The sequence below is a fragment of the Aphelocoma coerulescens genome, chromosome 3 (genome assembly GCF_041296385.1).
Source record: "Aphelocoma coerulescens isolate FSJ_1873_10779 chromosome 3, UR_Acoe_1.0, whole genome shotgun sequence".
NCBI classification, from domain to species: Eukaryota; Metazoa; Chordata; class Aves; order Passeriformes; family Corvidae; genus Aphelocoma; species Aphelocoma coerulescens.
The window spans coordinates 110,376,795-110,403,485 of record NC_091016.1 but is presented as its reverse complement, the minus strand read 5'-3'; the positions used below and the strand labels follow the sequence as shown (position 1 = coordinate 110,403,485).

General features: G+C 45.3%; 1 protein-coding gene across 5 annotated transcripts in view; it reads right to left on the bottom strand.

Annotated features, from left to right (window-relative positions):
• GRHL1 (grainyhead like transcription factor 1) overlaps positions 1 to 26,152 on the bottom strand; it is a 47,200-nt gene extending 21,048 nt beyond the window's left edge. Inside the window, exons 1-11 of one of the 5 annotated variants that reach the window (XM_069011582.1) lie at positions 25,969 to 26,152; positions 25,372 to 25,476; positions 25,222 to 25,288; positions 23,149 to 23,185; positions 16,845 to 17,031; positions 13,767 to 13,837; positions 11,882 to 12,272; positions 11,036 to 11,112; positions 10,080 to 10,236; positions 9,493 to 9,604; positions 8,431 to 8,525 (exon numbers count right to left, since the gene is read on the bottom strand). In XM_069011582.1, the coding sequence (XP_068867683.1) occupies positions 8,431 to 8,525; positions 9,493 to 9,604; positions 10,080 to 10,236; positions 11,036 to 11,112; positions 11,882 to 12,272; positions 13,767 to 13,837; positions 16,845 to 17,031; positions 23,149 to 23,162 (1,104 nt within the window). In that variant the 5' untranslated portion in view covers positions 23,163 to 23,185; positions 25,222 to 25,288; positions 25,372 to 25,476; positions 25,969 to 26,152. Of the gene's footprint in view, positions 1 to 8,430; positions 8,526 to 9,492; positions 9,605 to 10,079; positions 10,237 to 11,035; positions 11,113 to 11,881; positions 12,273 to 13,766; positions 13,838 to 16,844; positions 17,032 to 20,059; positions 20,165 to 20,581; positions 20,656 to 23,148; positions 23,186 to 23,212; positions 24,607 to 24,689; positions 24,753 to 25,221; positions 25,289 to 25,371; positions 25,477 to 25,968 lie in introns of those variants that run through there. The other 4 variants (XM_069011581.1, XM_069011580.1, XR_011150036.1 and 1 more) reach the window with 4 other exon arrangements.
• Between the last annotated feature and the right edge of the window lie 539 nt (positions 26,153 to 26,691).

Genomic DNA, 26,691 nt, shown 5'->3' with positions numbered 1-26,691 from the left:
GATGAAAGATGCCTTTTTTAAATGAAGGCTTGCATACCCAGATCTCTTCTCCTCAGTTTATCTTGGACGCTGTACTCTTTTGTCACACAAAAGCACTGGCAATTCTGATGAGTCCAAAGGCTACATATGCAGCAGCTTTATATGAAATGTCACCTTGTGCAGGCTCATCTGCCCTAGTGCAAAGCCCAGTTGGAAAGGAGCAGTGTAGGTACTTACCCATGGCACCCAGGGCTGCCACAAGAAACGGGGAGCAACTCATGTTAGCACACCATGAACTCTGACCGGCCACAGCAAACACAGGCATGGGTAACACTATCGGGCTATCTTGTATATCCTTCTGGATAAGGCCCTACACAGGCAGACGTGGACTTTTCCAGGCTGATCACCTTGCTCCATATTTATTTCATTTCAAGAGAAGGCAGGTAAATGGTATTATCTCCTCCTATTTATGCTCCTTTATATTTCTGTGCCCGAAGGATTAAGACCTTACTCAACAATCCAAGTTCATTGGATATTTCATTCTATATTGAGAATTCTGATAAAAACTTCAGCTCTTTTCTCACACTAGGAGGCAAAAGCCTCTCATTTTAACCATGGAATAGTTTGGGTTGGAAGGGACCTTAAAGATATCTAATCTGCCTCCCCCTCCCCCCCCCCCCCCCCATTATGGGCATGGACACATTCCACGAGACCAGAAGGCTCAAAATCCCATCCAACCTGGCTTTAAACACTTCCAGGGATGAGGCATCTACAGCTTCTCTGGGCAGCCTCTTACACTGCCTCAGCACCCTCACAGTGAAGAATTTCCTCCTAATACCTAATCGAAATCTGTCAGTTTGAAGCCATTCACCCTTGTTCTATATCATTATAAGCCCTTGAAAATGTCCCACTCCAGCTTTCTTTTAGGGCTCCTTTAGGTACTGGAAGGTGTTCTAAGGTCTCTTCAGAGCCATCTCTTCTCCAGGCTGTACAGCCCCAACTCTTCAGCCTGTCTTCACAGGAGAAGTTCCAGGCTGTGTTATATTCAGTCTATGTTATACTCAACTTAAAAAATTGTCAGGATGTTTTTGATGTTGGATTACTGCGTTTGTACAGAATACAGAGTTTGGAGCCTACAGCACAACAACCAGACACAGGTTAAACTGCAATGAACTTCTTTCCAGGGAATGCAGATGGATACTACTTTTCTTGACCTTGGCTAAATAGTTCCAATGTTATGCCCAACATACAGTAGGCAAAGGGATTCCAGTGGGTCTAGAGACCATTTTCCTGATACAAAGACAGTATCTTGCCCTCCTGTAATGAAAAATTAACCAGAAGCTCAAAGTTTGCAATTTCAATGCTGATAGCTGAAATCATAAGGTTTCTTTAAAGGCTTGGACAAATACAAACATCGAAGAGAAACAAAAAATGAGTCTTTTCTAACAATTTGTCCCCATATGTTTCACCTATGCTGCAAGCTGGCTGGATGCAAAACATCTCCAGTCCAAAAGCCTTATGAAGTACACCAGCAGAGTTCCAAGCCCTTTCGAGAGGCAGAGCTGTCAGGCTGGGCACTACCTTGTGCCAATGTAGCTATGTGGCTTCCAGGATTGGCTCTGGGTGAGAGCCAGGCAGCTTGGAGTGCAGGCAGGGCAAGCACAGGTCTGCCTGCACACATCCGTGAAGGCATGTCCTAAGAAAGCAGTGCTGGGAAGACTCTTCTGTGTTTAAAAGAAAAAAAAAAACCAAACCCACACTTTGGTAAGATCACCTGAGAGGTGGCTAATCTCACTGCTCTCACATTCGTTTCTTCACCTCCCACATGCACCACAGGTTTTGCATCAGCAGAAAGTGAGCCAGGAAAGCGATAAAAAAATTGGGCAATTCATGCACCTGTGGGCTCTCTCAGCTGCCTCCTGCCTTTGGGGTCGGATGCTCCAAAAAAGGCTTGTCTGGCAGATGGGTGATAGGGCTGCATCCGCTCCAACTCCACTCAGGCAGACCCAGCACCATCCTGCTAGCAGCCCAGGGGAATTAGTTTGCATTCAAACCTACCATCCCAATTTGGGTGACTGACACAGAAGCCATCATGGGTCCCACACCACGTCAAGGAATGACAAGTGGGAAATACGATCCACCTCCAGATAAAGAACATCCTCCTAGCAAGTTTACTGCATCAACAAACCAAAAAGGAATGGTAATGAAAGGAAAATACATATTCTTTCTCACCAAGAGCAATGCTGATTGCTATTCCAACCTGTTCTGAGGCAAGGAAATATAGGAATGTCTCTGCTCTCAACATGTGGGAAACCTGCGGATAATGGTTCCCAGTTGTACTGATGCTTCCTCCCACCCCACACTTTGATAAGATAAAGCTGCTGGGCCAGGTTTTGTTAGATAGGTTGGAAAGAAAGTAAAAACAGCAGTTTAGCAAGAACAGTGACAATATGTTGAAAAAAACCCAAACAAACAAACCCCACCAAAAAAAACCCCCAATATACCCCCCGACATCAACAAGAACACCACAAGTCTCCAAAAACAATGACAAAACACAAAACCTGACAAAACAACACAAAACAGAGAATTAAGTCTGCAAAGGCACAAAAGACGGAGTTGCCATCAGGTAAAAAAGGAACAGAGAAAAGGGAAAAGAAAAAAAACAAAACCCTCCTACTTTTCTCTGTAGAAAAGCTAATGTCAAGAGATTTTTCTTTCAGGTTTAGGAAACACCCTGTGAGCTCGTGCTTGGAAGACCAGACAATGGCAGAGGCTTGGGACACCAAGTTCAGAAAAAATACTGAGTTGAAAACTTGCTTCTAGTGGGCAATGCTTAAAATCAAGGGCAGCAGATGCTTGTTTTTCAGAAAACCCAGGACAGAGCAGGGAGAGGTCAGTGTTAAGAGGCAGGTAAGCAGTACTTGCTATGACTTTCCTATGTCACTGCTCCAAAGGCTGTGTGTACTTGTGCCTCAAAGTATTTGTGGTCTGCAGCCTTGGCTTCACACCAATCTCTTTCCTTTAAGTATGTTTGACTCATCACATTTCATAGTTTCATTTCCAACTAGCCAAACCTGTACCTACTCAATGCTGCTGAAGGTGGCAACACCTTCTTTAATGAGGCATATGACTGCTGCTTCATTACAATGGCATCCATATAAATGTATGCAATATTCATCAATCAAAAAAGTTGAAATTCTTCCTGGAGTGAACACCAAGGGAGGATTATGCTAGAATAAACTCTTAAAATAAATCAGTAGTGTACCGCCCAGCCTCACTTCAAGCAGTAGCAAGAGATCCACCCTCTCCAAAAACTGAACTCCTCCAAAGAAAATAATCCAGCCAACATGTGGGAGGATCTGCCAAGACGACCACCCTCACTGCGTAAGGTTCTATTTTGAAAGGCTATCCCAAATTAAACGCAAATTACCGTAATATAGGACCATTCCACTCTTCCTGGACAAAAAGTAAAAGTAAGAAAAAAAGCAATGTTTAATTGCTCCGTCATTCAGGGCATCACTTAAGAGATACCACATCATCTTCCCTTTGGTGAAAAGGCAGGAAAAAGCTCTGTCATGATATTCTCTAGCTCAAAATGCCTGTTACATTCACCATGTATTCCATTTTAGTAGAAAGGGTCTTTTCACACAGAGCATCTGGCTTACAATACTTCTCTTTTTTTTTTGGAGGAAAGGAAGGAGTAGGAGGACAATAGAACCCTTAACGTGCAGTGACATCATTTTTGGCTACAGTCCCATTACCCAGCCTAAAGAAAGCCAGACCAAAGACCTCCATAGGGGCCCTTCTCTGGGAGCTGCTGGAAGCAATGCAACTTTTCAGAAGGGACCCACTGGGAAGCACAGATCCTTGCCCTGTTAGAGCTACAGAAATGGGCAGGGAGGCTCTTGCAGTCACTGTGCAGACAACAACTCTCCCTGTTCAGACAAGAGGCCCCAACACTCCTGCTCCACAGGGCAAGAGCTCAGACAGGATTTGAGCAAAGCAGGATCCAGGCAAAGCCAGTTAACCCTGGGGAAACCAATCTGTCCAGATTGTTCAAGTGCCACTGACCTGAGAGCAGGCCATGTCCCCAGGCCAGACTTATGGGATAGAATTTGCTTCACAGCCCAACGGGTAACACAGCAGAGATAACAGGACAACAGCCAACATTATGAAGAGCAGTATGAAATGTGCATTTAACCACACATATAGCAGCAATTTTCATTAAAAGACCCCTGATGGGTACCAACCAAGAAAAGGAGAGCCTGGCATGTTGTACAGACCTGGGAAGAGATGGCTCCCAGCCTCAAAAACTCATGACCTGAACATACAAACACTTCTCCTGACTGAGATATGGAGGACAAAGACACAAAAAGGGCTGTAAGGATTCCTATTCCCTACTTCTAACATCCCCACACCTCAAAGACAGCCAAGCCTGCTCAGTCAACAAGAAGGAGCAGACAACTCCAGAGAAAGCTGCATCCCAGCTCTAGACACCCTGTCCCTAATGAAGCCATAGACGCGAAAGATGACGAGCTTGTGCTCAGACATCTAAAAGCTTCTTTGCAGGAGAAGAACCCCACCTCGACTGTCTGCCCAACACGGCAGACATCCAGCATGGGGTGGGAAACTGTTTGAAGTCTCCACAAGCCTCAGGGTAACTCCAGCATTACCTGTTGCATGAAAGTGAGTATCAGCTATACATCTTGTCAGACTCATTGGATCACGCTTCCACTCAAGCAGGATGCTGACTGAATAGCTACACTGGCTTTCTTAAACATCCCATTCAACAACTCACCAGTTCATCAACTAATTTTCCAGTTCATCCTCTTCCCTTTTCTTCTCACAAAGCATGATTGTCTCCTCATCCAATTATTCCCCTCCCCTGCTCTGTCAGGTGATGGGATCAGACCTCACCTCTAAATACAGACACCTGAAAACCCACCTGAATCACTGCTTCCCTACTCTGCAGTGTCTCCTGACAATCTTTTTAACCCTGACCTCACTCTCCTTCAAATCTCAACAGCACCGCTTCAGGGCAGCTTGCCTCTTTCGAAGCCTGGCCCTCCTCCCCACCCTCAGCTCCCTTCACTGTCTCAGAGCAAGAAGGCTTTGGATCCTGGGCCCTTTTCCAGTTTGAACACACACTTGCAAAGATCAGAGAATACTTAAACCAGCCTCTGCTATGAAGCAGCTGCTTCCAGCAGCTCCTGTGATGTCCCAAAACAACAGAAGAGGGCAGAGGGGAGCTGCCAGAGAGGAGCACATTTGCTCTGAAATCCGTGGATACAGTCTGGTCCCAGAGTGGGAAGTGTCTGTCATGCATGAAATACTCCTGGTTTCTACACCCAAGGGCTCATGAGCAGCACACCAACGCAGGCAGTTGTGGGACAACTGCAGCCGTGCAGAGCCAGGCTTGTTCGATGTGTCCAGTGACCAGAGCCCTAGCCTTGCTCTTGGCTCTCCCAGCACAGCGCAACTGGGAAATAGGAAATACTTTTTACTGAGGGCATCTCAAACATCCATTGTGGATTCCACAAATCCACAGCTGCAAAATCCACACATTTTTTCTTGCAACAGTAGGAGCACATGACTTGTATTGTATGAAAAGAACATATCTTCACCAGAAAGGTGCAGTTTACTAAACCACCCTAGTGGCCCAAGGGCACTGGCAAAGTGCTCTGTCAGGTAGGTGACACCCTCCTGAACAGACACAGTGGCAGAGGTGCAATATTCCTGTACATCCCCCCAAGAAGGCAAGCACCTGGTCCCAGAGCTGCTAGGGGCAACTCCTTGTGATAATATGCTATTTCTGCCTTCAATCTGACACACACCCTGCGTGCCCAAATGAGTAACTACATCAGAAATCCCAGACACAGAGCCTCATGACCTCCCATTTGACATGGCTGCACATGATAAACCATTTCCACAGTGAACTGGAAGCAAAAGCAAGAGGGAGAAACAGCAAGCCCAGGAGAATCACCTGGCTCTGATCCAGGTAACTCCAGGGCTCAGGAAGCAAATTTCTAATAATCAAGGTTTGCTAGCTGGTTAAACATACTGTCCGTGCAGCACTTCTGCTGTTATTAAATATTAAACACTGTATTTATTACTGTGAAGGAATTTCTGTAACATCAGAAACTCAGCTCTATCTATGCCCTGCTCTCTTCATATACTTTAAGACTGCTATCGGGGGGTGGGGGGGCAGGAAGGGAAGGAAAAAGAAAGAGCAAGAGCATACAAGGTAAATGAACCATGCAATAAAAATTGTTGAAATTGGCTCAGACATCTCCTGATAAGATCACAGAAGTTGAGAAAGAACTGCTGAATTTCTACTGGTGAGAAATTCAGTCCTTGACAAAACACATCTACTCAGGGAAAAATTGAAGTTAAACAGACAAACACACAGAGCATTTGCTAAAAATGCCATTTTTTTAAGTACTGAAGTTGAGAGTATTTTTGTCTTAATATGATTCTGATCCCAGGAGTCAAGGCTTGCACATTTGGTATCAATAGTCCACTCTGAAAGTTCACACAAACCAGGACTCACACTATTTGGATCTCACACAGTAAGATTGTGAATCTGGAAGCAAATTTGCCTCTGTAGCTACAAAACCAGTCTTTCTTACACCTCCCTACATCACTTCATCCCATAAAGTTCAGCCCCGAGATGAACTGTCATCATGAGGGTCCTCAGATCTTTTCAAGATGCTACTGGAAATTTCTGAATTTCTGGCAATAGACTGAAACTACTCATTCAGGGATCTGTAGAGTAATCCAGCAACAGCCACCTGGTAGGAAGGGATGGCTTTCCTTGGGGCAGCCACAAAGTTCTCAGCACCAGCTGTGAGCCCTGCTCCTGGGTTAGTGGCCCATCCCTGCTGCTGCAGAGTGGCTCAGCCAGCAGAGACGCAGCTGCAGAAAGTGCTTCCAGCTCCTTGAGGACTTGCATTGTTCTGTCTGCATGATCCACTCCGTGTGCAAATCCTAAGCCTTTGCATACCTCGTGGACACCAACTTCCTGGGTTTGTTAAATGTTTGACTCACTATGGCAGCAGGATAATACTTACTGACTCCTTCTGACAGCTCTTCTGAAGCATCATCTGTTTGTTCACATAGTGAAGTGCTTCATGTTTAAGAAATCAAGTCAGCTTTTTAGCATCCTCCAGCAGGTAAGGCCCTCCCTGCCAGCACTCTCAACCTGACTGAAGTCAATCTGGTGAAAAAGGAATCCTGGCACCCAACACCAGCCTCACAAGTAGTGTCCCACACGCTGCAAAGCAGCACTTTCAGCAGCAGCATACACACAGCTCCTCACTGCTGTCTACCAAGCATCCCAAACGTCTCCCACAGAGCTGAAATCTAACAGCAGTCCCCATACAACATTTTCTCCACAGCCCTTGTACAGGACAGAGCACAGTTTGTGGTGACAGCAAGCTCCGTGCAGTGACACCAGCCCTTGCTCCTCCTGCAAAGCATGGCATGCACAGCTCCAAAGAAGGACCTGTGTTCTTTGCTGAGAGTTCCCCATGTCCCCCCAAGCCAAGTTCTCCCCAGACATGGCACTCTGCAGCCATCAGTACTTTTCCCCACGATGCTGGTCACTACTGGTACTGCTTGTTGATACCAGTTACTAGTACTAGCAAGGGGACAGGCAGTCTCCAAAAACAGAAGGACACCATTCCCAATTTTTAAAGAAAACCCAGACAGTAATGAAACTCTCCAAACAAAAATCCTTCACTTTGACTCCGGCAACAAACCAGTCAGAAATGCCTTTAGAACTGAGTTGGTTCCATGCTCTGACCTGCTTTTTGTGAACGCAGAAGATGCCCAAGCCTTTTCCAGAAGCCAGAGTGGCTCAATCTGCTGCAGTTAGCTACTAGCTAGCGAAGCTGCCTGTACTTACACACCTACCAAAGTGCCCACAGTTCTGAGCAAAGATCAACACAGAGTTCACCAGGAGGCTGCTCTAGTTTGAAATAGGTCACTGGGTGTTGGGATCTGCGGTTTAAGCAACACATGCTTTGGGAGCTCAGAGGCAGCAGCTGTTCCCTCTTCGGTGGAAGACAAGCCCATTGCAAGAGCCTCAACTCCCCAGCAGCTGCCCCCTGCCTCCCGCAGGGATCCTCAGGGAGGCTGCGCAGAGTGCCAAGCCCAACTCTGCTCCATCACACCTCCCGCGCCACTCCATCTGCTCGGGAAACGCTCAGTGCTTCCTCCTGCTAGTATTTGTCTCTCAGGCAGGCGCTTCTGCCAAGAACCCTAAAGCAGTTGCAAAGCTCTCCCAGTTGCACATGCAAACCCTCTTAAGAAATAGCCAGAAGGTTTTGCCTAATGTAAGAGTGTAAACAAACTTGTTACATGCTAATCACCAGGTAGGCCACACACCCTTCCCTTCCCCCAGCCCCTGAATCTGCTAAAAGGACAGGAAATACAATCGTGGTCACATACCTTCGCTTCCTCATTGATGTCCCAGGTGAAGGATATGGCGTTGTATGCAATCTCCTCAATGTTACTGATGGTGTTGAAGCTCTCCTTGTAGTCAGCTGTTAGAAAGAAGGATTCATGAGGGAGACGAAGAGGAGATATCACCTGAGTCCTTAATCACATGAAGCAGCCAGAAACTGTAACTCTTCAGCAGCCCCTTGAGGGCAAAAAAAGCTGAACTGTACTTAGGAACAGATCATTAAAGAGGCTAGAAATGGTTCTCACACAAAAAAAAAATCCTCAACAAACAGGACGAAGGAGCAAAATGGGACTTGCAAAAATTTTAAACTAGAAACTCCAGTGAAAAAGGCAGACATCCTAAATATCAGGTGTTCTGTGCCTTAACCTGCTATGTGCGGGAAACTCTACCCTGCATGGCAAGGACATAAGCTCTCAATAAAACTCCTTCAATAACAAACAAAGATTTGCATGCGCGTCTGCTTTAAGTGCCAGGTGATTAATCCCTGCTTTGATTCACAGAAGGAAGGGACGAGGAGTACAACCCAGCCTTCAGCCAGAGAGGGCTGGAACCCAGCCAGCCTCAGCCTTGTCTGGAGGCAAGTGGAAATTTGCAGTGTTTTCTTTTTTTCACATGTACCAAAGACCAGTTGTGAGCAAAGCTGTGGGAAGGTGGATCATTAGTCTTGAAGTATTTCTACGAGGATCTTGTCCTTTGAAGAAACACAATATTTAGGACAGCCACTGGGACTACAAGCTGTGATTTAGCTACAAGCACCAGGATATTAAAAAAACCCCTGTTGTTTGGAGGGGGCTGTTGATCTCCCAATACAAAACCCTAAACCCCACCAATCAAAATCCTCCAAAAAAATCAGCCTCTTTAAGGTGTCCTAAAAACTATAGCATTAGTTCCAAGCAATCACAAACTGTCTCTGGGCTTTCAGCAAAGCTGTGGATAACAGAGAGTGATCCAGAAGTTCCTTAAAATAACAAAGCTTTAGGAGAAAACCAAACCTTGCCAAGGAATTAGGTCTGAAGTTTGACATCAGCAATGAGAGTGTTCTTTACCTATATCAATGCATCTTTGTTTGGCTGTGTGCTGTCTTGAGTGCCAATATTTCCAGTGCCTGAGCTGATCTTCCCTTGTTTTGTCTTCAGCAAACACAACCATAATGACACTCTGAAAGGAGAGAGGAAAAGACTAGGAAAAAAAAAAAACAAACAACAAAACCAACAAAAAGGTGAAAGAGAAAAAGAGAAAAGGCCAGAGAATACATTTGTTTTGGAGCTTTAGGCTTTTCTACTTGAGGCACTACAGTGTACCGGCACACCGCTGCCAAACAGGAAGGCAGACAATAGCACTTTCTGGGTCATAAACAGAGATGAGCAGAACTCCTCTCCTAACTAGAATTCAAGGATCTCATTCCAGGTGTTGCATCATCTTTACACAAGTGCTGACACCACTTCTTAACAGTCTGAGCCAGGATGGGTTGGTCTGGAAGTAGGTGGACAGCAAAGGAACGAACACTGACGTAAGAGCGCGGGTAAGCTGGCCTTTGTGCTGATGCTCTGGTCTAGATTACTGCATTTTGGGAGAGTTTAAGGTTACCATTGTACACACCCTCCTCCCAAGACACCCAAGTGCTGCCACTCACTCGGACTTTACTGATGGGGTGATGGATTCCTTCACTGCTGCTGACTTCCTTCAGCGTGATTGGGTAAAATTGACCTTTATTCAGGTAAGTCATTGTGCTGTCCCCAGGCTTCTGTCGGAGGGACTTGGAGGCTTCCAAAGTGTATTCAAAGTTATTCCTATAGAGTGAAGAGGGTAGTGATTGCTAAGGCATTTTCCTGGAAAGCTGATTAAATGTTCCACATTTAATTTGGAGAAATTCCAAAGTCGTTAGTTGACTCATTAAGGAATCAACAGGCAAGGAAGTTGGAAAACAGGATGAGCCCCTTTTTCAACCATTTCCTTCATGAATGAACATTTAAGAGAAGTTCTTGGCAAGCTAAATCCTAAAACACATCAGCAGGCAACACTGGAAGGTCCCTGTTCAGGCTGAGAGCAGCAAGCTGCTCTCACAGAACAGAAAAGTATCTTCAGAGATTTAATTAAATTCACAAGCTAATAAGCTACTCAGTGGCCATGACCCTCTTGGTCAACTGCAACTATCAAACAATGAATTCACTCCCCTCCTCTGGAGTTCAGATGAGTTTTACTTCTCCTATTTCTGCTGTAGATTTCCAGCAGATTGAGAGTAAGACAAGCAGACGAGGGAGGGGGGCACAGCTGGAAGCAAACTCCCAGACCACTCACAGACAGCACTGCACATTCCCATGGGACACAGATTTGGTGCAAAGACAGTAACTGAAGCTGGGTGGTATTTCCAACCCTGCAGGTAGTTTTCCTTAAAGTATTTGTTTTCTTTAGAGTTTTCAAGTGTGAAATTCAAATGAGAAGACATAATTGTATGTTTGAGATCCAGAGCCTCCCCTCCTCCAAAATCCAACTGTGACTCAGTGCAAAATGGCGTGAGTCGTACTGCTTGCTCACGGACAACTTAAGAGAGTAGGAGGATAGGGGCAAATGGGGGCCTTAAAGCATTACCCAGAAATGCTGTCAAAAACATAATCTTCTGAATTCATGTTGGCCATTCGGAGATTCAGTTCAGTAGGAAAGAAAACCTGGGGTAAACAAAACAACAATTAATACTGCAGCAACAAGGAAAGTCAGTATTAAATAGATACTCCTTAGCACGGAACTTCTGTCAGGCAAATTGTTCACCAGATAACAACTGATTTTTGGTTTGAACAAACAGGACACTTGAACAGTGTTTTAATCCAAAACTTTTGGGTGTCAACTACGCACAACATCTCGTAAACCTTCCAAGTCAGCTTAAGGCAAAATTTTAACGCTTTCCCAAATCTCAAAGGGCATAGCTACACAGCTCCTTGAGGTTTGGCTTAAAAATCAAAACATGGTTAGGCTATTTTCAGTTGGTATCATAAAACAAAACCCACAGATTTTCTCACTCAAGGGCCCTACATAATCCAACTGTTTTCCACTGAAACACCACACCTAGAAACTGGCAGTAAGGAAGCTTACAGACAGTCACCTCAGTTTGGTACCTGCAAAGGCACCACAGAGTGCTGAACTCTTGCAAAACCCAGCTCTGTGGATCAAGAGAACTATTTCCACACTCTGCAAGCCAAAGCCTCTGTCACTAGTAAGATTAGTCATTTGCTTTTGATAATGATTTCATGTTGTGAAGGTTTTATTTACCAAGTTTTAATTATGCACCTTTCCGAGAAAGTCTTCTGTTTCTAAGCCACTGAACAGATTTCTGGCTCATGTAACAAGAACAGTTAAAAGATGGAACCAAATCTCTCCATCCAGATCGAAACACACACACACACACACACACACACAGAGAGCAACTGCCTCTCTTGGTACCTCTTGCACACCCTCCTTGAAAGTCTCCGAGAAGGTGGAGTCTGGCGTTCGCCTCTGGGAGTTTTGGGGCTGGGTGTTGGAACTGAACTGGTCAGGATTGAGGTTCCTGTCGAAGACCACCACCCGCTCGGGGGGCTCGGGGTGGTACACGGTTGGCGGGATGCCCACGGCAAAGCCATGGGGCTGTGTCTCCGTTTTGATGGAATGGGTGGGCATTGTGGCAATTGAAACGGTGACCGTTGTGTCAGGGGTTGTGAGGTGGCCTCGCTTGTCCATGCCCATCTGGGGGGTGTGTGGAAGGACAATATTGAAAGGCACATTTTTCAGAACCTGGACTCTGTTTTCTCCAGCAGAAATGAGTGACTGTTCCGTCACATTTGGGATGCTGTTCCTTAAAGGGGCAAAAAGAAGCCATGCATAAATTACACATTTTATTTTATCATCAAACAAGAGTTAGAAAAACTTTTCAGCCTTTTGGACACGGACAACTGACACTAACTCTCCTCCTTGTGCAGAACAGCTCAATGCTAACCTGAAAAGCTAAGAAACTCATTTAAAAAAACCCCAAAACTCCTCACCCACTGCTAACCATGCCACCTTGGAGATGAATTACCTTGGAGCAAAGGGTGAGGGTTCGCAGCCCAGATCCTCATTGCTTGGAAAACAGCAGTCCAAAACTAAGCACTTCCCACCACACATTGGCACACGCAGGCTCCACAAAGTTGCTCTTTGGCAGAGGGAGAAGGACTGACAGCAAGGTTGCTGCTCCTCTGCCCCAGGACTGTGCACCACCCGGGAAGCACTAATAGGGAAATTACACCCCTCTTTTCATTCACAACCCTCCAAGAAAATACACACCACGACTCCTGGGAGTGGTTTGCATAACTTGCCGCTCTCCACCCCACCACACTAATTTCTGCCAGGACAACACTGAGATCTGCGGCTGAGCTAACGTCATAGCTAGTAGCCACTAAGTCAGCCTGCCCTCCCTTTCTCCCTCCCCACAAAGTGGTCCTGCCCTCTCCTTTGCACCAATTCTGATGCTCCCCTGTCTCCTTGGTGAGCAAGTTCAGCTTGCTTGGCTGGCAGAAAACTAGCCACCTTTTCTTTCCCTGTTTGGTGATGGGTCAGTGTGAGACCCAATCTGGTTCAAGAGGAGCAGTGGGAATACATGGCTGGGAAGCAGCCTGCTCTTCTCAACAAGTCATTCAATCAGCTCAGCCAGATAACAAACCTCACCTCAGGTCCTCAAAGCATTCTAGTCTGTCCAAAGGAAGAGGATGGTAGGAGTGGAAGCCTGACTTGAGTGAACCTCACATTTGTAACATTCACTTAATCAGTATCTGCTTGCGAGGCACAAGAGAGGGAAGGCAGGAAGGGGAAGAAAGATAGAAGTTCCAAAGGATACAAAGAAAGTCCCCAAACAATACAAAATCTAATCACTGACGTCCTTCCCAACCGGCCCATGCATGAAACAGCAATGCTGCTGGTACCTGAAAACAAAAATCAGCAGAGAGCAACTGAAGCAACTGCATGAAAAATGAAAAGAGTCACCAGTGACCTCTGCAGCCTGGGGAAGGGGTGCCTGTGCTACCAGGCCGTGCCTAATGTTAGAGAGCAGCTTTTGCTAGGCTGGCTGTATGACATTAGCACACTAAAAGTAGATGGACAGCAAAGAGAAGCAGTTTGAGCCTCAACTCTCCACACTATGGTCCAATCTCCATCCTGTTCCTGAGGCAACACAGGAATCTGAGGCAGAGAGTAAAAGCTAACAATTTCTCTCTTCCAGCACATCACCACAGTGCAGCAAGTTACTTTCTTTCAGCAGCTTTGACGGTCTAGGAGGGAAGGGAGGAAATAGAGAAGCAATAATAAAAAAGAATACCTTTTGCTATGGTCTTGTTCAGCATGTTCTACCTCCGGTTTAGCTGTTGAAGATCTCCTCTCCCGTGGAACCTGGGAAATTTAAAACATACTATAATTCAATTCTTCCTCCTATACAGAAAAAAAAAATAGCTTCTTAAAATTTGGTCAAATTAAGGAAGCATTGCTTTTGATGCCAGTCATTATTTGCATTACAGCTTAACCCATGTTCACATGGCTTTGGGATGCCAGGCTGACCCCAGGAGATGCCTCGTGGATCCCCATGGAGCCAACTCAGCCACCTGTGCTAGCCCTGGGCTCCTGCCAGCAACAGGTGGTGAGAAAACCAGTGCAGAAAACCACCCATCCATGGCTGGAGCACCAGTACTGGGGTGAGCAGGACCAAGAGGAGATTTCCCAAGGTTTGCTGGCAGTGCAGGTTCTCTCCTCTGCAGGCTGGCAGAGTTCAGCTTGCTGGATGAGCTCAAAGCTTGAGAAAGGATGCTGCTCCACAGCCACTTCCCCAAGGACACGTGCTCTCTAGGCCATTACCTCTAAGACCACTTGAGGCTCTCCTTTCTCCTCAGTGACCAGGGGATTTGGGGAGGCCCAGATCAAATCAGCATATTGAGAGACTACAGCTCATATTTGTGTGTGGCCACACGCAACAAACTGGCCCAGACTGTTCTAAACCTTTTACCAACAGAATGTAACCAGCACTCTGGATTTAAGACAGCTCAGTATTGCTCCTTGTACTTTATGCCACAGACAGGATTTGCCCTGAAAATACAGCATCGATCCAACGGGTCACCTTGCCCACACAAATGCCATTTTCCTGGCTGTGCTGCAAGGCCAAGGCACACAGAAGGTGAACTCTGGGAGCTACAGTGGCTCAGTTTCTTGCATGGAGCACATAATCAACACCCCACCAACCCAAACTGCTCTCACAGCCGCTGGCACAAACCCGTGGTGCTCAGGTCCCCTCAGCCACGCAGCAAGCCCACACAAGCTCCCCTGCCAACCCACAGGTAAGGCCCAGGACTTTTGTAACCCTCATCACACCTCCTGAATGAGCAAAGCAAACACCTTCTGGGGTATGTATAGAGGAGTGAACTACCACTTTCCTTCATCGAAACCTGTTCAGATCCTGCCTCCATTTGCCAGCCTGGATCCAAGGTAGGGAACTGCCACTTCAGCACGAACATGAAGGGCGAGGGCACCCCTGCACAAACAGAGTTCTTCTCTACAGCCCCAACTGAAAACTATGTCCTTGTTCTTACACATAACCTGGAATCCCCAGAAACACTGGAACTGTTAAGACTTCCCAAAGTAACCAGCAAAATCTGGAGAACCTCTACTTGGAGGGAGGCCAACGCTAACTAGTCACTGAAAAACAAGGGTTTTCCAAGCTGCATTTGGTCAACACTCCCAAACAAATTTTTATCAAAGTTTTGTTTCTTATAAGGCCTTATTAACCCCAGCTGAGCAAGCCCAGTAGTCAAATGGAAGGAAACAAAGGCTGTTTGGTTTTACCGTTTTGGCTTTTTTTATAGGAAGGTGATCTCATCAGCTGCCTTTAATATACAGAGGAGGTGTATTAGAAGTGCCTTGACATCATTGCTCTATAACATTACTCCATAACAGCCCTCAATAAATCTTTCAACCTCCAGCCATTCCGCTTTACACAAGCGTGCAGCATACCTGTTCTTCCACCAATTTTTTCTGTACACCCACTGATACTCAAACATAAGAGGAAACCTTGAACTAGGCATTAATGTACAGCAAATCCTTTCTGCTTTGCCAAGCATGAAGGATCAACATCAACGTTCTTTTTGTAATCTACAGGTTTAGAAATCAAAATTGATTTTGTGGATTAAATTTGTTCTGGTGAAAGTATGTTGTTGTTTCCTTTTTTTCCCAAAAGCATAGCAAGCACAAGAACAAAGCAAGTTTTCTCACAAAACTAGCTGAATAACATCCACATCAGTGAGTCTGTGGCATTTTGTCGTGTGTGTGGAGTGTTAATCTCCATATTAAGCATTACAAGAACATTTTGATATGTAAGACATGTTCAACTCTTAAAAGGGCAGACAAGGATTTTGTCTGCACCAGGCAATCTCTCCTCGTGCTTGAAGAATGTAACTGAGGTTGGCAACTGCACTCACTACTATTAAAAAGACACAAGCCAAAGTGCCAGGCAGAAGAGCCAAGTCAGCCTCCTGGCCTTCCTGCATGCTCAGCAAAGCAAAAACAGGCATCTCCACCCGGTGAGCCAGGCCACCATAACACCGGCATCTCAGCACAAGCAGGACCCCTCCCTGCCTGGAAATGCCTGCTGGTCTCCACTGACCTGGCTGGAGATAACTACTCTGGCTTATACTTTTGGTATTTGGGAAACAAAGCTCAGCAAAATGCACCCCATGCACACCAGAATGTTCTCTGACTGCTCAGTTCAGCTGTGAGGATCTAGGAAGGCACATGTCTCTGAACAGCCCACGAACGCTGGGGAAGAAAATCACTGCTGTCAAAGGATTAACAGATTACAGCAGTTGAAACTCACTGAGGGTTAGAGGGATGCAGACAGCAACTCTTTCAGGTGGACACTTCTGCCCCACATACCACCAAAAACCTGTAATTATACCTTAGTATTAGCTGAGACTGAAGTAACACAACAAAGCCCCAGCAAAAGCCAATGGTCCACCAGAATAGGGATCATGTGAGCAAAAGAAGAGGAGTTTCTTTCTCCACGTATATTTATATTCAGACAGGGATGTGGTCCTAAAGCGTCATTCTTTATGACTATGTCGATAATATACTGCCTCTTGCAAAATCTGGGGTCAACAGAAAAAGTGCTACTCAAGTTGCAAAGTAGAAAAGTGATACTTAACTTTTACATCAAGATCTAGGGGATCTTATTTTATTGAGCTAAAAATAAATTTTCAGAAAGAGAGATATAGGTTTTTTTCCATTTAAAACCCACATAGTCTAAAGTCCTTGTGATCTGTTCACAGCTTCTGTAAAATCCTCTAGCAAATGACACCTTTTCAACAGGTGGAACATTAGCTCTGCTGGCTGCCAGAGTGAACCCACGCCAATCTACCTTGTAATAATCATAGAGCAGTCCGAGGGCAGCTGCACTGTCTTCATCCCCATTGATGCTCATCATAGCTTTGGTAGCTGCTGTGAGGGGATTTTCAAGAAAAGTTTTCCAGGCCTCATCTTCATTGGTGTAAGGACGTCTCTGAGAGTAGAGTGAGTCATTCTGAAGAACCAATACAGGTCTTTTACTTGAATCATAAAAAAAGAAGAAATAAAAAAAGCCACCTGTTAGAATACATGAGAAACATTCCTAAAGTTTTTCAAAATTAGCTTCCCGGGTTTCATGGGGTTCATATTCTGATTCAGTGTACTGCAAGGATTAGTCAACACAAAAAGCCCAGAAACTTAGTTCTGATCTCACTCATGCTCAGTGTAAATCAGGATTAATTTGACCAAACTCAAATGGATTACACCAGCCTATACAAAAAGGCAAAGCCATGTAAGAGCACAACCAACCTGCTCATGCTCTGAATCCAACCCAAAAAGAGTTACACACTTACTAGCCAAACCACCTAGGAAGCCTCCAGCACATCCTATGTAATAATGCCAAGCTACAACATGATCCAGTTCCTATGTGGAACTGGAAAATGTGCATTAATGAAACATCTCTCTTCTCCAGTGCTTTCAAGTGTCTTCACTCTCAGAATATATCTAAAAACACCACCTAGAAGCTACTGATTAGTTACAGATGACATAGGGAAATTGGAAAAGGGGAGTTCAAATCAATTTGGCAGTGTTTTTTTCTGACAAGGGAAAAAAATCACTTACTGCCTAGTTACTGTTGAAATAATCCACCACACTAGTTTGAAACACACTCAGATGAGTGAAGAAAAAGGAAAAATCTGAGTTATTCCCTTTATGTTATAGTATACATAAAAAATTATATTTACCCTGAACATTTGGAGATTGCTGGGAACAAACAAACTCCAAAATGACTTGAACATTCTGTCCACAGACAAAAGCAAGACATGTAGAAAATGCTGTCCTGCCAGACTAGGCAACTTAGTATTTTTTTGGTTCTATTGGTAAAACATATGCTTCATTTTTTAAGTCAGCTCAAGCTAATATTTAAATCTGACTTTTAAACCAGTTCAGTTTTATTTCTAGGCAAGTTTAACATTAGTTTACTGCAGATGGGCTGGGGGAGAAGGGGAGGCCTTTTTATTTTCCTTAATAATCCCAAACTTGACATTTTTAGTGAATTTGCAATAGTTTAAAATAAAAAAGTAATTATTTAAAAACTGATAACCCCAAAAAAAGCAGTTGCCCACCACCTGCACACCCTTTCCTAGTAGGGAATTATTCTTTTCATCTATTTACCCAGATACATTCAGAGACTGAAATATACTACAAATACAAAAAGTTGTGAAATAGAAAGTTGTGAAATACTCTAATCACTATAATCAGCTTAGCAGTATCCTACATTTATCACCACCTTCTACCAAAAAGATTGCAAAGCAAATTACGCATTTGATGCTTTATCAGTTACACAAGTCACCCCACCGAGCTGCCATCGGACAGCTCGGCTGAGCTGAAGGCACTGAAAGCAAGTGGGAGTTTCCAGGCCTTGTAAGAGCACTTCGTGGCTATAAATCAGTATTATGTAGTTGGAAGAAGAGCAAACAAAAACGACAAGAGACAAGTTATTGCACCAGTCCCTCTCCTTAGGTCTTTATACATATTAGTGTACACACTGACACACATGCCCAAACGCAGATACCTCTGGTATTGAGGACAACTACTTTCTAATCAAAGTGAGGGGACCCACAGAAGACAAAGCAGAATTTTCTTTAGGAACATGGTACAAGCTCCTGTTCTTATACAATGTGATAAAAGAAACCTCAAATATCCATAGCAAATGGGAAAATCCTCCAGTTAAATCAGTCATTTAAAAAAAGGCAACTAAAGTAACCTGGGTGCAGTTCCCTTGATCCATCTCTGCCAAGCTGAAGGGCTAAGTCAGCCTTGCTGGAACTCACAAGACCACTAAGCTGATTCCCTCCAGCAACACAATACTCACAAGGGAAGAGAAAATCATCAGAGAACCAAAAATACTGAGAACAAAAGCAGCAACTAACCAAAAGCCTAGCCAATGCAAAACCTACCTATTTTTGTGTTATTTCTTTGTCTTCAAAACACCCAAATTCAATGCACATTGCCCTACAGGTAACCCACCCACCTAAAACAGCATAGAAAAAGTTATCTGCAAAATTATCAAGAAAAGTGCAGTGTTTGGCAGGAACTCACTCCTTTCGGAGAACTACAGCTTCTTTCAGGAAAATGAGACTATATTAATAAGAGATGGCTAACATATGTTTTTTCCTGCATTTTAGAAGATAACTGGCATGCTGATCTGCTCACAGAGTAGTAGACATCCAGCAGAGGCAGAAAATAAGTTTCATACAGCAGTTCTAACAATTTCCCAATTTTACTTTCTATGTGACCACAGTAGAAGCAGAGGAATACTACAAAAAGCAGAGACTCTATCTTTGCCTGCGAGGCTTCCTCAGCCTAAGACGTTCTGTGCTCAGACCACAGAAACTATTCCTCCGTAATTCGCTGATCCAGCACCAGCCGTCCTGTCCCTCACCCTGCAATTTACCTGGCGACGTTCAGAGCTGCCCAGCCGTGCTGTGCCTGCTCCTGCACAGAGCACACCTCTAATGCTGAGGCAGCACGGAGAATTTCCGTCACTGGCATCTCCGTGCCAGAAAAGCAAAGTGCATGTACCCAAATTGCTACGGCCTCATCCACTAAGTGTCATTGGAAATAAACACACCTATGAAAAATCCTAATCATAGGCATGAGCTGGTGAGCTGCTGCATTGGAGTCCTCTTCCTAGAAAGTGGCACACTGAAACAAGAACTCGGGTTTAAAATCCTACGCATTCCCGAGGAAATGAGTGCATCTGAGTCACTGATCATTCAAAATACAGAAATTTTATAATCGGTTCTTGAAATTAAATCACTTCAGAGTTACCGCCTTTTCTGACACTTAAGTGTCCTCGGCCACCGTCAGCCGTGACAAGCGACACGGTGACAAGAGCAGCAACAGAGCCGAGTCCTCAAACACAGCCTGGGATCCGCTTGAAGGCGAAGTCTCGTATTCAACGCCACGAAGATACAGAATACATACGAGTTCAGTTTAACTCTTTCAGCACGCAGTTTCGGCTACTCCGGGGTCACCGCAGCCGAGCTCGCCGGCAGCCGCCCTTACCTGCCGAAATCCACCTTGCCGGAGGGATGCGCCTCGTAGAAATCCATGGGGGCCGCTGCGGCCGCCGGGCAGCGGCGCGGGGGCTCAGCCCGGCTCCCTCGGCCCGGCAGCTCCTCCCGACGGCGCGGCCGCCGCCGCCGCCGCCCGCATTTAAGGCGCGGCCCGGTGGGGCGGGGGGCGGCCCCACGCCTCGCTGCGGGTGTCGGGTTTCAAAGCCAGCCCAGCCCCGGCGCTCGCCCCGCGGGGCGGGGTGGCCACCGGGGTCGCCCCGCTGCGCCGCCGGCCCCCCTCCCCCCCCCCCGGGGGGGCTCAGCCCTCGTTTCCCCCGCCATTCCGCACCGCCCCGCCGAAGCCTCCGGGTACTCCTCCGAGAGAGAGGAGCGATGGGGGCGGACCGCACGAGAGCGGCTTCCCCGGCCCGGCCCCCGGGCGGCGAGCCCCTCTCTCGCCACTACCCCCCGGCGGGGCGGCAGCACCGGTCGGACCGGACGCGGTAGTTCTTCCCCCGCCCGGCTCACTCACTTGTCGTAGTCCTGTGTCATGTCTGGCGGAGGCAGCGGGCGGCAGGACTGGCCGGGCGGGTCGGGAGGAGCAGCGCCGCGCACCCGCCGCTCCGACGGGTTTTGTCGGCTCCTCTCGCCCGCTCAGGTGCTCCCGCAGCCGCAGGTGGACGCGCGCCGCGCCGCGCCTCCCATTGGCTGCCGAGAGCCGAGGGGCGGGGCCGCCGCCCCGCCATTGGCCGGGCGGGCTCGGGGCAGGGCCGGCGCTGTGAGGGCTCCGCGGGCCGGGCGGCGGCGGGACAGAGCCCCCGGGCGAGCGAGGGACCGGCCCGGGAGCCGCGGGGCGCGGGGAGCGCACTGGAACCCTCCTCGCGCTACAAATGGCATTCCCTTCTCCCTCTCTCCCAGCCCATATGACTTTATTTTTTTTTCATGTACTACACCCACTTTTCGGAAAATCTAAACTCACCACAATCACATGAAGTGTCTTTATTATAGTCTTCAGCTGCGCCGCGGAAGGTTTAGGTTGGACATTAGAAGGAATTCCTTCGCAGAAAGAGCGATTAGACATTGAAATGGGGTACCCAGGGACGCAGTGGACTCCTTGTCCTGGCGGTTTTTAGGAAAAGATGGGATGTGGCACTCAGTGCTCTGGTCTAGCTGACAGGGTGTTCGCTCATAGGTTGGACTCGATGATCTCAGAGGTCTTTTCCAAACTAATTGGTTCTGTGAATTTGCACAAGCACTGCACCAGCTGCTGAAGAGCAGCAGATCCATTTGTAGAGTTCGGTGCCTCGTAGATAAACCCGGGTTTGGAGAGCAGGGGACATTTACAATGCAGTTAGTGCTGAAACTGCATCAAAATGCTCCAGGGTAACAGCAGCAGCAACATCACAAACACATCAGATTTATCCAAAGTGGCATGCATGAAGTTAAATCAGAAAGATCTTCAGTTTCTCCTTGAGAAATAAGGGTGGGAGGTTGCTTGTCTAAGTAACAAGTTGAATCAAACCCATATAGCAACAGTGCTATCTGTCATATGTCAAGATCTGTCAGATAGCTACTGTAATTTAAAAGTATGCTCACTAATAAGAGGTCTCTCCTTCTAGGTCAAAATCTCTTCCCTATTTGTACAGGATATACTCCAATGCAAAATTATAGAAGGACAATTCAACCAGCCAACCGAAGGAAATATGAAACTGAAGAAGACAAACTTTAACTAAGGGTCTAATCCTGGAAGTTGCTTAATATCCTCTGACTGGATTACAATTAGTGTTCTAGAAACAAAATGCTCTGTTTGGATCTGCAAACATTGCCATTAGGATGGCAAAAGATAAATACCAATACTGAAGTAGGATCTTGCTCTACAAACTGAAATTAACTGATGTAAATTGTTCTTTATGACATGCAGTAAAAACTATTCTATATTTTGAACACATCTTTAAAATCTAATTCAAGATTACATAGAAGAAATTTCTTATCTGATCTCACATATGAAAAAAATACTGTCATCGGATTAAGATGTTGGAAAGTTACATTTTTCCAAACAAGTATAACTTGCTTTGTTTCCGATACAAATTATAAAACCAGCTCAAAATCACAAGTACTGGGAAGGACTTCTAACTTCCTGGGGTGTCATTCCCTCCTCATGCTCCCTGCTTCTCTTCATAGAATCCTGGGATGTGCAGACACAATCACTGCTTTTCAGCACAGGTGCACACTTTTCATTAACAATAAAATACAATACTGCCCTGTAGCCATAGGTGACCCAGATGCGGGATGTGCTGGAGTTAAGTCACATGTTTATATTGAACCCAATTGCTAAAATCTTAGTGTTGTGCCACGCTTGATATTTCCACTTAATTTGAGTTTACCATTATTTCATTCCAAATAACTCAAAGCTGTTTGTCTCTGCAAAGGGGATGCCTTTTCTTAACAGCCTGATCCACTGATGAAAACTTGGTTATCACCATAGCAATCGCTTCCACATTCAGGGGACAATGATATAAACACCGGATTGTGACACCGCTGACTAATCTGCCGGTCACAATCTAGACTCTGCAACACCACCTGTAGGTGTATTTATGTGATGTCACTAACTGGGTTGCATCACCACCAAGTAAAATCAAGCAAGAAACACAAAGGGATTTAACAGAGCTTTGGCTGGGGCATAAAGCCACACCAGCCTGGTGGGGCAGTGCTCTGGCAGGACTTCTCTTGCCCTGTGCTGACTGGCCTTCCCCTTCAACTTCTTCCCTCACTCAGCCCTTTCACCTCGAACTCACTGCTCTCCTCCACCTCTCATGCCCTTCCCTTAACCTTTCGCTCTGCCTCAGTCCTTCTTTTAGCATTCTCCTTCCCCTCTTCACGCATTTGTTTCCTTTCAAATGAATCCCACTCAAAACATGCAAGGAACCCCACCACACATATACACCATTGGCACCCATTGAGCAGAGCAATGTCCCATCATGCTTGCCCCTTTCCAGTCTGTCTTCTGACATCACTATCTAGAGAAACTGGGATTTATTCTGGACAAGAACTAGCTACTGTTATGACTTACCTAACAAATATGGGTTTAAAATCTCATACCTGATAATTATCATCTACATGCTCTGGTCATTCACACCTGTGTAATAAACAAACAAGTTGCATCAGGTTTGTGGCAGTACTTTTGATTTCACAAAACACGGCAGGGAGTCAAAACAAGATACTTTTTGCTTAATCGGAGCCCCTAAGATACAACAGCTAGGCTGCAGAGTTGAATGTAAAGAGCAATGAAGCTCCTATACTCTTCATTACACAGCACACCAGGCGAGCTTTCCTTCTCTGCCAATAGGCCTGTGGTTGCTACGGATAGACCTGGAAAAGGGAGCCCAAAGCTGATCACTGACCCCTGCAGAATAAGCCTGAAGGCATCAAAGAGCTAAAAGAAGAAAAAAAAAAAAGCCCAGAGTTTTCACAAACTCAGTGGAAACCGAAGTGAAAGAAGGCACAGTGGAAAGAAATAGACAAGTGACATTGGAAAAAGAAGCTGGAAATGCCTTCGAAGAAAGAGATGGAAAAAGCTGGGGGGAAAAGGTAAAGTAATAAATAAAAGCACAATGTCTGAAATATAGAACAAAGAAACAGTCTGCTTTCCACTTCAGTCATATCCCTATATGCGATATTGCAAACATTCCTTAAAGATTCTCCTTTTGATTCTTTATTTATCCCTAAAGATAATGTAAATACTGTTAAAAGGACACAAGACTATTCAGGGTCAAGAGATGCAGTTCCATCAGCCTGACTGAGGACACTCTGAATTTACTACAATATAAATTCACTAATTTTTCAGTAGCCTATATATCAAAAAAAAGTCAGCCTGAAACCTAAAATTTTATTGATGAAAAAATCTTTAGTATGTCATCCAGTTTCACTGAGCACTTATCATCTCTGCTCAATATTGTGCTTCCTCTGGGACTGACTGCTGTGTCCATAGGTCCTGCCACACAGGCCCATACTGGTGTAATCAGAAAACAGCATGTGCAGGTCCTTTGCTGCCCATGGTTCCCTGCCCAATCCACTCTGCTCCACAGCATGGAAGCCATGCAGCTGCCCGGTCAGGAGTTACGAGTGCCCCGGATCTCAGTTCAGGAAACAATGGTTTGCAACAATTTTGTATCAACACAGCACGACAGAAGCACTCCAGGATCACAACATAGGCACTGATCATGCTTGGTGGCACTGTCATGAGGCAATGGCAGGGTCTGCAGCCAGTGAGCAAAGCCACTGCTGAGACAATGGGGTGGTCTACAAGCAGACACAGAATACTTCTACAACAGAGAGCAGCTGTATGAGATTACCACAAGAAAGTGCTTGTATTTTCTTCTAAAACCACCTGATGTGCTGCTGGAGGCAAAGTGTAGATGCCAAGGATGGGGGAGGCGTGTTCTGGCTCTGGAAATGCTGCAGTTGTACAAGGGCAGCAATCACCTCATGTGAGGACACCAGCTTCCTTCTTTATTCTGCTAATCCTTACTCACTCTTGCTCACCATTTCAGCAGCATCCTAGCAAAAGGAGCAGCGAGAGATCTTTCACATATGCCTGTTTCCACGTCTTGGCATGCCCTTTATGCTCCCCCTCATCTAACCTGGCCAGGAACAAAGAGCTTCACACATAAGGAGCAACAGGACCAGTAACTGTGGAGGAGATGCTGGAAAGCAAGCATCCTGCATTTAGCACAAGGACAAGTGCAGTGAGAGACACTGCTGTAACCAACCCACACACTAACATGCTCAGCCAGGAAAAATGTACAACCATACGTGCTGGGAAGCCCATTCCATTTTGGATCAAAGGAGAAGATTAATTACACAGAGTTATCCTGACTTTTCTCTGCCTGTGAAGAATAAAACTTACTCAAGCTGACATGGGGAAAAGACAGATGAGCTAGGGGACAGACACCTTACTTGGGGATTTAATATTTTCAGACTTCACCTGTCCCAAAGCCCCGCTCTTTTGCTCCCAGCACTGCAAGAACATCCTCTTGACAACTTACTACAATATCCCGAATTAATGTTGTATTCAGAACAAGCAGAAGTCTTATTTGTCCAAAATGGGAGAAAAGTCATTTGAGGAAGGGATTTTTGAGATTTCTAGAAGTTATGAGAAAGCAAGATACTCACTGCCTTGCCTACAATACTGCATGAAGCTTTCTTAAATCTTCTACACCCAATTGTTTCAGCAGTTGTGCTAAAAATGGGTTAAAAAAGATGTAATTGTAGTGAAGCCCATGTAATACACTATGGCAAATAAATTAGATTAGCATTGCTTACAGGCATTGGGCTTTGCTGATTCTCATTCTCTGGTTAAATCACGTTCAGGGCCTTAACTCCGTGTAAGTCAAACACCTCTCCTTCATGTCTGGACAACAGTAAAACCTTTGAAAAAAAAAAAGTGTTTGACTGAGACTAAGTTGATACTCGGAACACAGAGACACTGAGGTAGTGAAAAACTAGTAAGGGTGAAATACCAATTCTGCTGAATGCTGTGCCTTTCAAAAGAAAATGAGACATCTGTCGTATTTCTCCACCAAAACAACAGAAAGGTTGCATTTAGGAGAATTCATAAAGCAAGGTTACTTTTGCCCACTTAAACACACTTTTATCCTAACACAAACTAGGAAAAAGACTAAATTCACTGTAGAAGGCAAAAGGTCTTAGAATAACTGATTCGCTATTGTCTAAGTTAATAATTAATTAAGTTTTCTCAGTATATACTGTTTTAAAAGTTTATTCTTAAAACCCCCACTTGCCTTTATCTATATACTTAAGAACTGTCATTCAAATTTTAGAGTAAGAAACTAAACAAGGAGAGCCTCTTTTACTCGAAATTTCCAGGGGAGTAAGTAAAAAAAAGTCGCTGAGCTTTACCTGGACGCTTTCAGCAAATAGTTACAGAAAGGAGCTGTAATTTCCAAGCCGAGAGAGGAGGCGATTGGAAGTGCTGGGCTGCGCAGACACCCTGCCCTTCAGCTACGCCGGCAGCTGTCTGTTCCGCGGCGCGCCTCCGCCCCCGGGTTGTACTAACTGCATTCGGAGCAGCTGTCCCAGCAGAGCTCATATAACTTCACTGCAGATAAAGCACTCCTGTGGCTCATCAGCTTCTTAAACACCATTACTCCAACACAAGTGGCGATTGATTAAACTGGATAGAACTAACATAAAGCATTTTTGGGGCACACCCTTTATTTTAAATCTGACTCTTAGCCTGTGTGTCCAGAAGGCACATGGCTCTTGATGATTAACTGCAAGCTTTATGCCAGTTTATTAAAGTACAGCCTTAATTTAGTCTAACATCTAAGTGAGCTTTCTTACGTTTGTAACAATGTAACAATGAACACAGTATTTTTAATTTATGAAGCTCAGATTTTACTACTACAGTAGTTTTAAAAGAAAGCTGTACCTATAATTAAGTGCGTAAGTCTTTCAAATAAAGACTTCTGAATTAAATTAATCCTTTATGTATACCAAGGTATCTTTTAGATAGTTAATTCAAAACTCTAACAGATACTGCAGTAAAAAGAATGAGACGCTTTCAGTCGTTTGAGCCAGTGGAAAAGAGTGACAATGTCTACTACATTTCTGTGGATTTTT